At 40.1% G+C, this 16,260-nt stretch overlaps 3 protein-coding genes and 2 pseudogenes across 4 annotated transcripts; 2 read left to right on the forward strand and 3 right to left on the reverse strand.

The window, feature by feature from the left end:
• Positions 1-286, reverse strand: part of LOC149114723 (uncharacterized) — a 1,065-nt pseudogene extending 779 nt beyond the window's left edge.
• Positions 287-1,019: 733 nt separating this feature from the next.
• LOC110046350 (uncharacterized) lies at positions 1,020-5,391 on the forward strand. The gene is made up of 2 exons (XM_020752039.2): positions 1,020-1,343; positions 3,056-5,391. The coding sequence occupies exons 1-2, from the start codon at positions 1,317-1,319 to the stop codon at positions 3,947-3,949; spliced, it is 921 nt and encodes a 306-aa protein (XP_020607698.1). The 5' UTR covers positions 1,020-1,316; the 3' UTR covers positions 3,950-5,391.
• A 2,313-nt stretch (positions 5,392-7,704) lies between these two features.
• Positions 7,705-15,254, forward strand: LOC149114724 (uncharacterized). 2 transcript variants are annotated; one of them, XM_089284228.1, is made up of 2 exons: positions 7,705-8,043; positions 13,483-15,254. In XM_089284228.1, exons 1-2 carry the CDS (start codon positions 7,987-7,989, stop codon positions 14,374-14,376), a joined length of 951 nt encoding a protein of 316 aa, XP_089140354.1. In that variant the 5' UTR covers positions 7,705-7,986; the 3' UTR covers positions 14,377-15,254. The 2 variants fall into 2 exon arrangements, with proteins under 2 accessions (XP_089140354.1, XP_089140355.1); XM_089284229.1 differs by lacking the exon at positions 7,705-8,043 and adding an exon at positions 12,024-12,140.
• Positions 8,558-10,618, reverse strand: LOC149114725 (uncharacterized). Its single transcript, XM_089284231.1, has one exon. It carries the CDS (start codon positions 10,569-10,571, stop codon positions 9,729-9,731), a length of 843 nt encoding a protein of 280 aa, XP_089140357.1. The 5' UTR covers positions 10,572-10,618; the 3' UTR covers positions 8,558-9,728.
• A 45-nt stretch (positions 15,255-15,299) lies between the features above and the next one.
• Positions 15,300-16,225, reverse strand: LOC149114726 (uncharacterized; annotated as a pseudogene).
• Between the last annotated feature and the right edge of the window lie 35 nt (positions 16,226-16,260).

The following is a 16,260-nucleotide window of genomic DNA, read 5'->3' on the forward strand; positions in this document are numbered from 1 at the left end:
TCATGATCTTTCAGATTTTTTAACAGACCATTCAGTTTCTCAATGTCCTCTTTTTGTTTTGTTATAGCGTAGTTCAATTTTCGTCCATCACTCGGCTTTAACTGGTAGTCAGGTTTTAACAACTCTCCTGATCTCTCTGAGAAAGCGTCAACCCCTTGAAAAGCGGCCTCTTCGGACACCAAAACTCGAATTGCCTTGATTGTTCAGCAGTAAATCGCTTTTTTAAGGATTCATCGCTTTCACCATCCTTTCGCATCTTTGAGAGAGTTTCCTTCATAATGGACATGTATTACAACAACAGGGGTGATAGTATGAATGAAGAGTACGAGAGTGAGGACAGTGACTCTGAGGACGATGACTTCAATAATGTCATCCTAGCATTCATTGCTGCAGACGAGCGGCCAGTTACAACACGCTCAGGACGAGCAATAACTAGGAGATCTGAAATTGACTTTTCATTCTTTTGAGAAATTTAGATGAGACGTGTGCAAAACAGTTTTCTTTATAGATTTGTAAATATTCACTTGTCAAGTGAAATGTAACAGTTAATATGACACCAAGATACGTGTAGTGGCATTTGAACGTATTAATCTATAAAATACCAGATGTAACTTTTTTTCGAGGTGGCCAGGTGGGGGGGGGGAGGGTCAGCCCACAAAAAATTCCTTTTAAGGGGGGATCATGTGAAAAAATTGGCAAGCTAGGTGGGTCATTCAATTTCCCACTGACACTCCCCCAAATCCCACCAGCCCCCCCCCCCCCCATCCCTTAAAAAACGAACGGTCCCTGAGGCTGCGCAGAATGACCGAAAGTCCGCGAATTCGAAACAGACTAGAGGCCAGGGGCCCAGCTGTTCAAAGCATAATTAAGCTAACTCTGGGTTAGAGTGAAATTTTAGTCCAATTTTGTTACTGTCCAATAAAAAAATTTCCAAAAGATTTTCCGCCTTATGTTTTGAGTTGAACTGAACCTAACTTTAAGCGTAAACTTTGATTTTCCGAACCTTCTCAATGAGCGAGATAAAAACTTTGGTTATCTCTTAATCCTGGGTTAGCACTAATCGACTTTCGAACAACCGGGCCGGGAGGTCGTTATTCGTGGTGCTGACCGAAAGAAACGCGGCCTCTGGGGACGAGAATGAGACAAACCATGACAACTACGTCTGGGCCGTCCAGATCACGTCATTCAGCAGACGGTACCCATTTCTGCTACGGAAGTGAAAGCAGTTCAGTTTCCGCTTCAGAGCGTTTCTAAACGCAAGATTTGTTCTTTTGTCTCGCTGTTTGCAATATCTACTGAGAGTCAAGAAGAGAACAATGAGCGACCTGGAACGTGGGGAGGAGGTGGGTCCTAGTTCATGTATTACGAATGTAAACAAACTGATTTTAATTCCTGTTCGACCAAATAGGGTTTCTTTCACTATCATGACAATAACCGTTTTCTTCACATCCCGGTTGATCGAAAGACGCTTTACAGTGACCCAGGATTAAACAAGTTCCAGGATTAAATTAAGCTCACAATTTCTGCTTTACCTGATGTTTGGCAAAAATTCACAGGAAACCCCATCCATTGCGATATGGTCAAACTGATATCAACCTTGGGTTAGCGTTTTCCCGCTTTCCCCTGTAAAGGTCTCCAGGGGCCCGTTTCTCGAAAACTCCGGAAACTTGTCGGGCCCGAAACGCCATTTTTAGTTAATCGGTATTTAAAGAAGAGAGGTGTATACACCTGAGACTTCTTGTACGGTATGGAACCTGTGTTTATATTAAGAATATGTGAATAAAACAGCTCTGTAATAATAAGGTTTGAGATGTTGCTACGGCTTTCCGGGCGCGAAAACTTTTTGGGACTTTCGAGAAACGGGCCCCAGGTTTGTAGTTTTCTGTACTTTTTTGGTCTAGCATTTATTTCGATAGAAAGTCAAATCAGAATTTTTAATGCAAATATAATGCACGGTTAGCTGAATTACATCAAGCGTCTCGATCCGGTAGGGGAAAAACAGCAACGAAAGTGAAACCGGAGCTTGCTCTAAAAAGATTTCAGGGAATGTTACTAAATAACCTTTTCAATGTCCCCTCTAATCTGTCAAAGTTGCGATCAAGCCTTTCTATCGATAAATAAGAGCGGAATTTCAAGTTATCAGTTGTCTGGCTCCTCGGAGACGTAATTTGACTCGAAACGAGTTGAAAGGAAGGGGTTTTTCCCAGCCCAACAAGAGTAAACAAATTTTTGTCACGAAGACGAATAATTATATAGATTTAAATAATGTTTGTTGAGCGGCACTTGACACGTGATATACATATACTTTTGAATATATGAAATATCATATATTTGAACTGCGGAGAAAGATATCAAGGCATGATTGACCATCGCAGTTATACACACAACTTAGGCAGTTGTGAAATTAAAGCCTGAAAAAAATTCAGACCTGAACAGGATTCGAACCCATGAGGTCATGAGTTCGAATCCCGTTCAGACCTGAATTTTTTCAGGCTTTAATTTCACAACTGCCCAAGTTGTGTGTATAAGTGCGATGGTCAATCGTGCCTTGATATACATATACTTTGTTGGCAAAGTTTGTCCTGGACATGAGAACGCCATAGAAAGCTGAGCAGGAATTTTTAATGCAAACACGGTTTACGTGAATTACGACATACGTGTTAAATCAGTAGAGGAAAACATCAACGAAGGTAAAACCAAACTGCCTGTTAATGTCAGTCCAAAAACAGTAAACAAAGAACCTTCTAAATATCTCTCCTAATGTGCTTAACTTGCAATCAAGCTTTCCTTTGCGTAAATAAAAAGGGGAATAGCTGTTTTTTTCCCGTCTCAATTGACTTCGTAACGACATGAAGGGAAGGGAGGCAAACAAATAAGGAAAAATCAAGAAGAAGGTCATGTGGATGACCTGTCTGTTGAATGGCAACTGGCCTGTCATATACATGGGCTCTGTTATAAAACTTTGCCGCTAAGTCCTTAAATTATCGTCTTGCCAGGTTGCCCCTTTAAATCGTCACCGTGACGTTTTTCAGTTTCCTCTTTTTTGATATTTCAGGTGCCACTTTGTAAGGACAAGGTCCGTGTGAGATCTAAACCGCTACTTCGTAAGGACAAGGTCTGTGTGAGATCTAAACCGCTTTTCGTCACATGCGCTGTGTTGATTCTCCTGCTCCGCGTGGTTGGGCTTTGCATGTTTATCATCTGGGCATCGGACTGTTTCATCAGAGAATTTCAGACCACGGCACTTTGTGAGGGATTTTCCCTTTTTCCTGTTCCTAAGGTCTTTGCCAGTATCAGGCTTTTCCTGTGTGCCTTAACTTCTTTTCTCTTGATCTTGCATATTAGGTGCTTAAACCACTTCCCTGGATTTCGTCGTATTTTAAAGCACCTGGTCTGGAAAAAATATTTCTGGACACTCGTTGTGATACTTTTTTTGGTGTGTGGCTACGACATTTTGATAATTTCACAAGCGCAAGAAAAACTCAAAACTTTGCTGTACTTCTTTTACATCTTTGAAAAGTCTTTGGGGGTTGCATTGGCACTCTGCTTGAACTTTCTTCCCTCAAATGCAAGTGGTCTGCCTCAAAAGAAATCTGGCCTAAAGGTTTGGCTCTACATAGTAGCTTTAATCGTGTACGCACTCGAGGATTACACAATGTTTATTCTTGGTTCGACAATTGCTGTTCAGAACGTCCTTAGTGTGCCACATACTGCGAACAATGAAGATTCACCCGACATAGCAGCCGTTGCCAGTTTGATGCTCTTGATAATCAACAATGGTCTGAGGTATTACTTAGCCGATTTCTTTTCTTCAAAGTGTTTTGACCTAGATGTGGACATCTTGGGAGGTGGAACAAAGAGCATCTCGGAAAGCCTTGCACAACCAGCTACGGTGAACCAGGCTCGAGAAAATAACGAGGCATCTAGTCAAATGACAACCCCTTTGTGAACGCAGGGAGAAATTTCAAGAACAAGAAGAAGTAGCTAGAAGTGCCTTCCGACAACATTTTCAGCGAACAGCCAACGGAACTATCCGCAGGCCTTACAGCCTTATTTTGCTATGTAAATAAATGTTTCCATGAGACAGACAGAATTTGTATTTCGACAGGCGTTCAATTGGAAAAAGGGTCATAGTTACACACTGCTGGAAACTTAAGAAGTGGAAGGTTGTTGGATAGACAAAACTTTGAGAGTTATGACGTTAGTACTGGAAGGCAGTTGTACCTCGCCTTAGCATACTTATTAGCGTTACAGAATAGAGGCATTGTAAGCATAATTTGGAGCATTCACAGTTGTTCAAACGATATGTTTTATTGTGATTCGAAGTTTGGAATAACCTTCCAGTTTTTCTCAGACAGTTTAAATCTCATCAAAATAGCCATACTCATACTCAGTGATTTAGCTTACCTTTTAAGTGAAAAGCGATGTGTTCTATGCCATAAATACGTTTTATCTTTACAAACTAAGAATAATCAATCATGCTATGTGCTTCAACGCAATATCGATGCGTTAGTGTTACATTCGGCTGCTGAAGTATCTCAAGTACGTTAAAAGGAACATTTAATCCAGAGCTTAGCTGTTATTTAGCCCGTCACCTTTTATCGTAAATTACTTGTTTAAATTAGTTTTGTCCGATAAACTTTGTCACATATCTATAAATATCTACTTGTAACATTTTTATGTAGATTTTTAGTGTTAAGTTTGTTGCTTTAGCGTTGGAATAAATATGTCGTGAGAGACCACTGAGCCAAGCTGAAGGAAGTCACCTCAGAGAGGTAGGCCTTACAGTGGTGTCGGTTTTCAAAGAGTTGACCAAACTGGTTGGTTAGTTAGAAAACAAGGCCTTTCATGGTTCCTAGGGTTGCCCCGGTTGATCCATGCAGGCTTAGTTCAAAGTAAAATCTTTCACCTGATCTAAAAGGGTACGGAACCTGTTTTGCATTTTATATAACACTCGGCCTCTTAGAAGCTCAATAGTTTTTAGCTTTTTTAAAGCGCTATGTTGTTGAGTTTGGAATTGTAGCTGTCGTTTTAAGTAGTTGATTTCGGTGATGACACTTTAATCCATGTAACTGGATTCCAAAACGTCGCATGAAAAAATAAACTATTGTTATGGTTAGTGTTAACATTATAAACGTGACTTGCAATATTCCGAATTTCCTGGAAGTAATGTCTAAGCCAACTTTTCCAGTCATCTTGTTGTATGACGTCATACATCACCGCCATCTTTTCAGGAGCTATGTTTCATGTTTCAGGAGCAGCAAGCCACCATCTCGGAGCTCTGAAGCAATACATCGCCGTAATCTTGAAAGTTTGCGTGAACGCGTATAAATAGCTTGTGTCTGCTTTTGTCAGTTTCACTCATTAAACAGTGGCAACAATATGACTTTATTCAAATTGCTCTAACTTCTTTGTAGAGTTTCTTCTTCACCTTGGTTGTCTCAACCCATCAGTAAATGTATCCAAAACGGAGAAAAAATTTGTAGACTATCCGAAAAATTGTTTCACCTATGTTTATTAGGGCGAGACAGCTTACTTTTCCTTGTGTTGTGGCCTTGGAAAGAGCCGTTTTGTGTTGCTCTGAAGAAATCTGTGGAAAATTGCTAAGAAACTTCTCGTAACTATTCCTCGAGAACATCGAGGCCCTCTATCATAGTAATGACGTCCCTCCTTATGTTCCAGTATTGTTGCAACATGGCGCTTAAATCGAATCACCATTTCTGAGGACACTTGTTCAGATGATTCTGAAGCATTTCAAAACCTGAAGAGGACGAAAAAAAAACCTTGAAAAAGTGCAATGGAGATATGTATCCAAATCTTTATGTCCTGCTGAAAATCTGCTTTACCATCACAATCACAAGATGCGATGTGAACTGAAGAAGTGCCATTACCCTTAGACGGCTGCTCACTGTGTAACTCGCGTACGTCACGTTGATTGTGTTGCTTTTCTATGGCATGCTATAAAATAGTTATTCAACGCTCTCTCGTGGAATACCATGGAATATCCCACGAGTCACTTGTATTTTCTTGGTATACACACGAGTCTTTATACAAGGCTCGTGTGTATGCTCTTACGTGGGATATTCCATGGTATATCACAAGAGAGCGTTGAGTAACTACAACCCTGGACAAAAGTCCTTGGGACACTTATGTAATGTAACAAATTATCTGCGTTTTACAACTGAGGTGCTATCCTTTTAAACCCCTCCCCACCCAAGACAATGTTGAAAATCAGGAGAAAATGCAGGTACTAGTTTTCAACATTGTATGTATAGGGTGGGGGGAGAGGTTAGGCGGGTGGAATTGTATTCGCGTCTGGCGCGTGCGGAAAATTGCCAAAAGTGCAAACGTTGTCCCAAGAAGGCTTTTGTCCATGATTGTAGTATATACGTCTGACATATTTTGGTGAACCCGAGTAACGGTGGCTAAGTTTTCGTAACTCTATTTAGATCAGAATTGAACTCTGTCGTGGCATTTAGATTGAGCAGGTTTAAAGGCCAACAAGGGCACAGAACAGATCTTGATAACTGTAAAATTCGAAGGTAAAATATAAATTCATTTTAAAAAAATAGGCGTCGTCCTCGGCGCCGTTGTCATTGTTCAAACTCCTATCGTTCCAAGGTCACTGTGTGGCTACTGAGAATTCGCCCTTGCCGGGTTTATACAAAATGCTTTTAATATGCTGGAGCCTCGAGGTTAATCACGTGATCTCCATTGGGTCGGACGCACCTGAGAAGACAAAGCAGCGGCATGCCAACAAAATGCACGCGCAACTAACGGCTCTTTGTCTGGGGAGCTTGGAAAACCAACAAAAACCAAATTATTCAAAGCGTGGCAAAGCGCGCGCTTTTTCGTATAATTGCTTTGAAAATAAACCCGGAGTCTATATCGCGGTTACTGCGAAAATATGTATGTTCGGCAACATTTTAATTGACAGAGAACAACAGCAGGTTTTAGTATAATCGTCAGCTATAAAAGTGACCGGATCTTTTATAATGAAGAAATTTAATTCCATGCACCAGTTTGAATTTTCTCCGACACCGAAACTTCATCTAAGTCTGAATCTTGGTCGTAAAGTGTCAACAGAAACTTGTTTTTACATGTGTAAAGTGATCGCGTTTGACAGAATCTCCTTTCATTGTTGTCATAATTAAAACAGATGAAGGCTTTGCCTCTTTTTAAGCCTATCTGTCAACGTCGGCATCTTTATGAAGAAAATTATTCATCAAAGCTGCGATTTTTTTCTTGTCACTAGTTTTCTTTGTGTAATCGCTTGATAGACTCATTGCAGATGTTTTTTGTCCTTGAGAGCACATAAAAATATTGTCAACCTTTTCAATTAAAAAGCAAAACATTTGAAACTAGAGGCTTGGAAAATAGGCGGCAATGAAAGACTAATAACCACAGCCTAAAATCAAGTTTAGCTAATAATTTCGAGGTAAGCCCTTAAGCGTTTATGGTTTCAGTTTTTCTCGTTTAATCAAAAAAACCAAACGCTGATGTTTATTACGCTGATTGCGAACTTATTTACGAACAGTTTGTACTGAATATCTCACAGATTGTTTTATCTCAATGCAATATTTTTCTTTTTGTCTGTTTTCGCTTTTCATAGCATCAGCGCTTGGTTTGCATAAATGTTTATATTTCATTTCTGGTCACGAGGATTTCGGAAGTCATTTATTGGAGACTTTCATTTTGACAACTTCATTTGCAATCGCTAGATCAGACGCGAAAGAAAAGAAAGTCGGTATTGGCGCTGAAAAAGCCAAACTTGCCGCCAGGCGACTTATACTAGTAAAACTTCATTCCAAAAACTGTTCGAACGGGAAAGATTTTTTAATGATCCGCGCGAAGCTTAACAGAAATGGACCCAAAACGGAAAAACAGTGGATCTTGCGCGTTAAGAGGTAAAGAAGCTTTACTTGAATGGAGTAAGCGGCAAACTGTTGGATACAAGAACGTTTGTGTGTGTAACATGACGACCTCATGGAGGGATGGACTAGCATTCTGCGCAATAATACACCGTTTCAAGCCGGACTTCATGTAAGTAGACAAATTTTTTTCTTAGTTTATCTTTACTATTTCGTTCAGTTTGTAATTACAGTAAAACCGCATTTTGATTTGAATATGAAAAGTATGAATTTGGAAATGTCATCAATTTTGTTGCTTTAGACGTGAGACAGTTTGTTTGAGTGATGACACACAAATTTACAAGAAATAAAATTCTCAAGACGTTCAACTTGTTATTGGACCCAGTAGACTTACGTTTCATCTAGTATTTGAAGGTGAAGAATTTAATTTACTTGACAGTTCTCAATTATGAGTTTTTCTACCTCGATACAACAGCCCGGATGTTACAAGAAGGAAAAGATTCGACGAGTTTTATTTATTTATTGTCCTTTCCCTGAAAGTGAAGTGTTTCAAATTCCTAATGTTGCGAGACGATAACATGTTTTGCCGGAAAAAAATTCAGTTGTGTGCTGTTTATGTCTACAGCAGCTGGTAGATAATTTCAAAGATAATCATATGCTGAAATATACGAACGCATCCAAAGTACTTCAGACGTAATTCAAAGAAGACATATGATAACTTTGTTTTATTAGCATACACTTTTATGAACCAAGAATGTCGGAATTTGTTACAATGATAATAATAATAACAAAATGATAAGTTCTGGAAAATGGTGGGCTCTATTTAAAATACACCTCTTCAGTGAATACTGAAGCAAATTCAAACATAAACTTGATATTTTAGAACATCACATAATTCCACATGAAGCGTGATAAAATTCAAAGACCGTGTGCTTTAAATAATAATTCAATGCCTGCCGTTCATTGCGGCAGCCGGTAAGCTTTAGTCGTTATTCCAGTTCTCCAATTTGGAAAGAAATGAATTTTGGTGTTTCAGAACAACGTATGATTCGATCTGAAACGAGTTGGAAAGTGAAACAATGATGTCACTTTTCAACGCTTCAAGTTCATCAGCTACGCTTTACAGTCTAGTTCTGCGGTTTCTTTGGTCTATCTAGTGCTACTTCATGATGCGGTTGAACCAACTGTCCACTGATTTGAACAAGCACTCCTCACCTTACCTTCCTACTGATTGACGTAATTTCCTTCAATGCTACTTCTGAAACATTCGTGTTAGTTGATGATTTTATAATTTCTCCTTACCTGTCTGCATGACAATGTATACTGTCGTAAGGAGAAGTTGCATTTTGGTAACTGCTGAAAATTCTAAGGTTTAACACTGAAAATCTCTCTATATATATATATTGTCACGTTTTTCATTTGGATACTTGGGTGTGAAAACAGAAAAAAATGTTAACATTTTTCTGTTTGGCTAAATGGTTTTAGAATTATATGCAATGCCCAATGCTTCAGTGGTAAAATCTAGAACCAAATGCACTCAAATTTCACGAAAAACAAAAACATTCACAATTCTCGTATCAAATGAAACAGCTATGATTCCAAATATTGAAAGCTTGTATTTTCAATGACCTTTATCAGCAGAGTCTCAACAAAATATTACATAATTTCAATAGCTGGGGGGGTTGCACACCCCCCAGCTTGTACATTTATGCTGTGAATTCTGCAACAAAACAATGGAATCAAGTAAACTTTGAAATCATTTTGCCCTGAAATTCATTTTGAACTGCAATATTCATTAGGTAGCCTTGGCTTTACTTTACTTTACTTTAAATTTTCTGACAAGTATCCCTGCTCCTTTCATATGGGATCCCCCCTTGGAAGGTGTTTTTGGATAATATAGTAGAAGTCTTGAGCTATCTCTTTACTGAAAATGGGTAGGATGGCTTCCACCTTTTCAACAGATGTGAGCTCTGGTAAGTGTTGCAGAACCAAAGCAATCAGTTTAATTGGAAATCCACTACACAGGCCAGTGCTGCCCACAGTGCTTCTGCCAAGATCTCTCTGTAATTTCATCCTGTATTGCTCTAGGTCTTGCCTGACTTTCTCTTTAGCCTCAAAAGTGATAGATGTAGTTGGAGAGTAACTTTCATTCTGTTCAGTGACAGTCATTTCTTGCTGGACACTGAGAGCCTCCAAATCATCAGCCACATGCACTAGCTCACAATCTTCACACTGGCAATGCTCCCTGTGAAAGTCGCAGCATGTGTGCTCAGGGTGTTGACTGTTGGGGACATCATGATCAAAATAATTCAAAATAATTTTTCGTTTGCATTCCTTTGATTGGACATAGGTCCTCATCACCTCAGTCATATTTTTGCGGGCCTTTGAAATGTCATAGGAATTATAATAAATGTCTGCCCTTGCTGGTAGTCCATCTCTGCCTGCCCGTCCTACTTCTTGGCAATATTCCTCCATTGTGTATGGTACCCCAACGTGAACTATTCTATGAATGTTGTTGCAGTCAATACCGATTCCAAATGCCACTGTTACAAACAGAACCCTGTGAATTGACGTACCATTCACGAGCTCATCAACTATTCTTTTCCTCTCATGTTCAGGGTATTGTGCATGATATTGGCTAAAAAGCCTGTTTTTGGCAAGGGGTTCAGCCGAAGTAGGGAAGTACTGATCTTTACCCATTTCTTTGGCAAAGTATAGAAAGCAGTCTGAGATTGTTTCCAAATTTCCATAGATCAGGTAAGAGGCATATTGATCTTTTCTAATCTCAGCTCGGTGACAATTGGGTCTAGAATTCCATGTAATTTGTTTTCACCCTTGTCTGCGCGAACATGTGATGCATAATAGATATTTTCCCTGTTTGGATTACATTCAGTGACACTGGTTTTGAAAGCCCCAAGGTACTGATTATTTCATACTTAGTATCTCTTGTAGCAGTTCCTGTAAGTGCAAGAACTGGAACTGAGGGGAATAAATTTGTGAGGAGGCCAATCTTTGCAAATGCTGGCCTGAATGTGGACCTTGGAATAGAGAAAAAAAATTATTGGTTAATTTTAGTTTTAAGCAGCATTTGATTTGATTTTGAGTGGTATTATTTACAAGACATGGGATGATTACTAGCTCCCCAAAAATTATTTTGAACGAATTGGATCTTGAGTATATGTTTGACATGTACACAAAGATTATCAATAATAAAATGTCACGAAATATTGTTATCACTATGCATTGACTGCAGAATACAAAGTAAAAACATCAAGTTTTAATTCAAAATATAATGGAACTAGCAGGATAATGTGGTCAAATCTATTAACACAGTGTACTTAATAGTAACTAAATTCCCAATGCTGTTATTACAGGAAATAGATCGATGTAATGACATTGAAAACAATAATTACAAATTACCATTGCTGCACCAAATGAGCCTCGTCCACAACTATTGCTTGCACTTTCTTGTTGAACTCCTTTTTTTTAAGCATTTTTGCCACATTTTTGTCATCAACAAAGACCTCTGGATGCGCAAACACCAAACTACACTTGTTGACATTTTTGGGAATGGTCACTTTTTGTTCCCCTTCATCCTCAACAGCACTTTGTAGAATGCAGACATTAAGGAACGCTTCTAACTTTTTTAACTGGTCTCTCATTAGTGCGCTTAGGGGCGACACAACAAGCACAACAGAATCATGACGTTCAGGCTCGCAGCCGTTTCCAACGTGGTCAAAAATTCCCGGTAATACTTGGTAAATCAGCGATTTACCAAATCCCAGTTGGCAATACTGCTAGCGCGTCGTTTCTTTCAAAACATATTGCCCTTATGGCTTCATACTGTTCTCTCTTCAATTCTAGTTTCGGCTTACCCAGTTTCTTTAAGGAGAATTCGATAGCTTTGTGAAAAGTACTCAACTCAGACGAGGAGTCAGACGCCATTTTAAACTACACGCTCACGCCTACGCAGTGTAACCGGAATAACAAGACTCCTGTTATCGAAAACGCTGTATCCCAGAGGTCTTCGGTTTCCCGTTCCGCTGGACAAGGGTAACGAAGGCTCTGGGATCGAGATTGCGTCGTTATGCGTAAGGTCCCTAATGCAGCCAGCGGACTCTACCTATTTCTGCTTCCGGAAAGTGAAACCAGTTCAGTTTTCGCTTCAGAGTGTTTCTAAGCGCAGGGTTTGTTCCATTGTCTCGCTGTTTGCAATATCTACTGAGAGTCAAGAAGAGAATAATGAGCCATCCGGAACATGAGGAGGAGGTGGGTCCTAGTTCATGTATTACGAATGCAAGTCTACTGATTGTTATTCCTGCTTGACCAAATACGGTTTCTCACAATATTTTGGCAAAGTCTTTCCCTCGCAATTTACTTGTTAAAAACCTTTTTCTTCACATCCTGGTTAATCAAAAGTCGGTTTACGCTAGCTAAAGATTGAAAGTTAACGATTTCTGTTTGACTTGTTGTTGAGAGGGTTTGACTGATCATTTCAAATTTTGTTTTGAAAGCCCTTTAGTCAGAATGTAGAGCAAAAATTCACAGGAAACCACATCAATTGGAGTATCCCTGTACGGCCAAACTGATGTTAGTCTCCTCGCTTTTTTCTGCTTTGACCAATCGGCTCTAGGATTGTATTTTACTGTATTCTTTCGAGCATTAATGAAGATAGAAAGCTATACCAGAATTGTTTTTCAAACATCAAGCGCATTTTACCGAGATTACGTTACACGTCTGAATCCGGTAAGGGAAAAATACCAGCGAAAGTGAAACCAAGTAAGCTCTGAAAAAAGATTTCAAGGAAACTTTCCAAAGAACCTTTTGAATATCTTCCCAATTCTATCAAACTTGTGATCAAGCGTTTCTTTCGATGAATAAGAGCGGAATCGCAAGTTGTCACCTGTTTGCCTCCACGAAAACTTAATTCGATTTCCACTGATGGAGTTGAAAGGAAGGGATTTTCCCGAGCTCAACTAGAGTAACGAAATCTGAGTCATGAAAAGGAGTAATTATGTGGGTTTAAATTACCTGCACATTGAATTGCAGTTGACCTGTGAAATACTACGACTCTGTTGGCAAAATTTGCCGTAGATGCAACAAGCCATACAAAGCTAGACCAGAACTTTTAATAGAAAGATCAAGTACAGCTTGAATTACTCTATGTGTCAGGGCCTTGTCAATCCGGTAGGGGAAACCACCTAAGAAAGTGAAAGCATATCACCCGTTGAAGTCAATCCAAACGCTGCAGACAGAATGCCCTTCCCAATCTGTCAAACAAGTCTTCCTCTGCGCAAATAAAAGCGGAGTAACAAGTTAGCCGTTTTTCTCCATGACTTAGTTCGATTCGTAACCGTGAGGTGAAGGGAAGGGGATTTCCCAGCTTAACTCGAATAAACAAACTTAAGCTAAAAAAGGAATGATGACGTAGATCAAATGACCTGTTTGCTAAATGGCAGTTGACGTATTGATATACGTAGACTTTGTTGGATAAATTTGTCGTGGACATGAGACGCGAAGTACTTAGATTGTCTCCGTCGTTAGGTCATCCGGCCCCCTTAAATCGTCTCCGTGAAGTTCTCACACTTTCCTCTTTCTGACATTGTTGCAGGTGGTACCTCTCAAGGACAACGTCCGCCGTCTAAGATCTGAAAGGTTTCCAAGTGCCGTCTCAGGTTTTTTTGTCGCGCTCAAGTGGATATGCGCGGTGCTGGTTCTCGTGGGTCGGTTGGTTGGCCTCTCCATGTTCATCGTCTGGGCGTCGGACTGTTTCGTCAGGGAATTTCATACCACGGCACTTTGTGAGAGATTTTCTCTTTTCCCTAGTCCTAAGATCTTTGAGAGTGCCTGGCTCTTCCTGTGTGCTTTAACATCTTTGTTCTTGATCTTCTATGTACGCTGCTTGAAACATTTCCGTGGATTTCTGCCGGTTTTACAGCACCTGATCAGGAAAAAATACTTCTGGAAGCTCGTTGTCACACTTATTTCGGTGTGCATCTACGACCTTCTGACAATGTTGAACAGGTCAGAAACATTCAAAACGCTGTCGTACGTCCTTTTCATGTGCGAAAAGTCTTCTGCAGTGGTAGTGGCACTTTTCTTGAACTTTCTTCCCTCAGACGCAGGTGGTCTGTCTCAAAAAAATTCTGCAATGAAGCTGGGGCTTTACAAAGCAGCTTTACTCGTGTATGCGCTTGAGGGTTACACAATGGCCATCCTTGGTTCGACGATCGCTGTCTACAAAGTCCTTACTGTGCCAAATCCGCCAGGCAGCCATGATGATGCACCCGACATAAAAGCCGTTGTGAGTTTGATGCTTTTGATAATCAACAATGGTCTGAGGTATTACTTAGCTGAGTTCTTCGTTTCAAAGCTTTTTGACTTAGATGTGGACATCTTGGGAGGTGGAACAAAGAGCATCTCGGAAAGCCTTGCACAACCAGCTACGGTGGACCAGGCTCAAGAAAGTAAAGAGGTATCTGGTCAAATGCCAACCCCTTTGTGAATGCAGGGAGAAACTTCATTTTTCAGCGAACAGCCAACGGAACTATCCGCAGGCCTCGCAGCCTTATTTTGCTATGTAAATAAATGTTTCCATGAGACTGACAGAATTTGTATTTCGACAGGCGGTCAATTAGAAAAAGGGTCATAGTTACACACTGTTGGAGACTAAAGAAGTGGAAGGTTAATTGGATAGACAAAACTCTGAGAGTTATGACGTTGGTAGATAAGAGTAAATAGTAAAAACAGTAAATAAGAGATTTCCCATTGCCCGTTGGCACCACGGCTAAAACATCGTTTCCCCTCAATACTAGGGACTTTAAAACTTCGTATTGCTTTTTCTTCACAGACGGATCCTGAAACCCACACTTTTAAAGAATCGTGAAACAAGTCCATGTTACAATTTTATATGTCTGAGGGACCGTTCATTTTTTAAGGGATAGGGGGCGCTGGTGGGATTTGGGGGGGGGGGGGGCACGCGAAAAAAAATGGCTTCAAAGGGGGGGCAGCTCCAAAAAAATGAAGAAAAAGGGGGGGTCAAGCGAAAAAAAAGCGATGAAAAAGTGGTATGAAGTTTTCATAAATTGATGAGAAATTCTCCTGCTTTTTTCACGAAATATAAACATCTTTAATATTCTGAAAGAGTTTCAAAGTAAGAAAAAAAAATTCTTAGCAACGTTTATATCAATAAAACCAACTACAAATAACAGCGCTTCAACAGCAACAGGTTTTTGATAGGTGAAATGTTGTTCTAGCGACTATTAAACTGCTGAGATCGTTTTCTTACTTTTATTTGCAAAACAAAACTACCACAAAAATTTCGTGCTATACGGTACTTTGTAATGCCTTAATATAGTTCTGAATAAAACTCTTAAAAACATTGCCCGTAGTACATTCAACGCAGTGGAGAAATCAGTGGAGTACAGTTCACTGAAATAAGGTGTCTCCTTCCTCTTCCTCCTCGACATTCTCCTCTTCCTCTTCGTCGTTCTCGTCCTCCTCTTCATCATCATCTTCCTCTTCACTCGTATCATCCGTGTGATAATCTTCAGGATGCAGGTTGCAGTACACCCTGTTCCTAACTTCCGGCTCAAGATTGGTGAGCATCCTGCTTCCTGCCGCATTACTAAAATAGTTTGCTTGCAGTAGGTAAGCGATTAATTTTGCATCCCGTCTAAACAGCATTGTTGCCACAGCTTCAACGTTCATGCACGCTTCAGGGATTGTCAGGGAAGGGGGATAAAGAAGACAATTTGGAAGCTCTTTGTCAAGGCGATTTGCAACACAGATGTGATACACGCGACGAATGTTGTTTTCTACCCGTTTGCGTTTTCTGTTCTTTGATTTCCGGCGGTTTTCTTTTAATTTTCTTTTCTTTGATACATAGTTTCCTTGAAGGCCCTTGAAGGTCCGTTCAAAGGTCTTCTTCTTTTCTTCGAGGGTTTCTATTTCCCGTGAAACCTTTAACTGCTTCGCCTCAACACTAGCGATGTGCTTCACATTGAAATCGTGGTGGAATTTCTCGCCATGCTTCAGAGTAATGCCATTGGCCTGGAACAGCGTGGAGTCATGATCTTTCAGATTTTTTAACAGACCATTCAGTTTCTCAAAGGCCTCTTTTTGTTTTGTTATAGCGTAGTTCAATTTTCGTCCATCACTCGGCTTTAACTGGTAGTCAGGTTTTAACAACTCTCCTGATCTCTCTGAGAAAGCGTCAACCCCTTGAAAAGCGGCCTCTTCGGACACCAAAACTCGAATTGCCTTGATTGTTCAGCAGTAAATCGCTTTTTTAAGGATTCATCGCTTTCACCATCCTTTCGCATCTTTGAGAGAGCTTCCTTCATGATGGACATGTATTACAACAACAGGGGTGATAGCAGTGGGGCAA

The sequence above is a fragment of the Orbicella faveolata genome, unplaced genomic scaffold, assembly GCF_042242905.1.
Source record: "Orbicella faveolata isolate gen_17 unplaced genomic scaffold, um_ofav_v1 contig_13, whole genome shotgun sequence".
Lineage (NCBI taxonomy): Eukaryota > Metazoa > Cnidaria > Anthozoa > Scleractinia > Merulinidae > Orbicella > Orbicella faveolata.

What these genes read in the sequence shown, in the direction of transcription:
- LOC110046350 (XM_020752039.2), top strand. Translation starts at nt 1,317, where the DNA reads ATGAGCGACCTGGAACGTGGGGAGGAG. An exon ending in ACCTGGAACGTGGGGAGGAG is followed by an intron (nt 1,344 to 3,055) that starts GTGGGTCCTAGT and finishes TTGATATTTCAG; the next exon opens with GTGCCACTTTGTAAGGACAA.
- LOC149114725 (XM_089284231.1), bottom strand. Translation starts at nt 10,571, where the DNA reads ATGGGTAAAGATCAGTACTTCCCTACTTCGGCTGAACCCCTTGCCAAA.
- LOC149114724 (XM_089284228.1), top strand. Translation starts at nt 7,987, where the DNA reads ATGGAGGGATGGACTAGCATTCTGCGCAATAATACACCGTTTCAAGCC. An exon ending in CGTTTCAAGCCGGACTTCAT is followed by an intron (nt 8,044 to 13,482) that starts GTAAGTAGACAA and finishes ACATTGTTGCAG; the next exon opens with GTGGTACCTCTCAAGGACAA.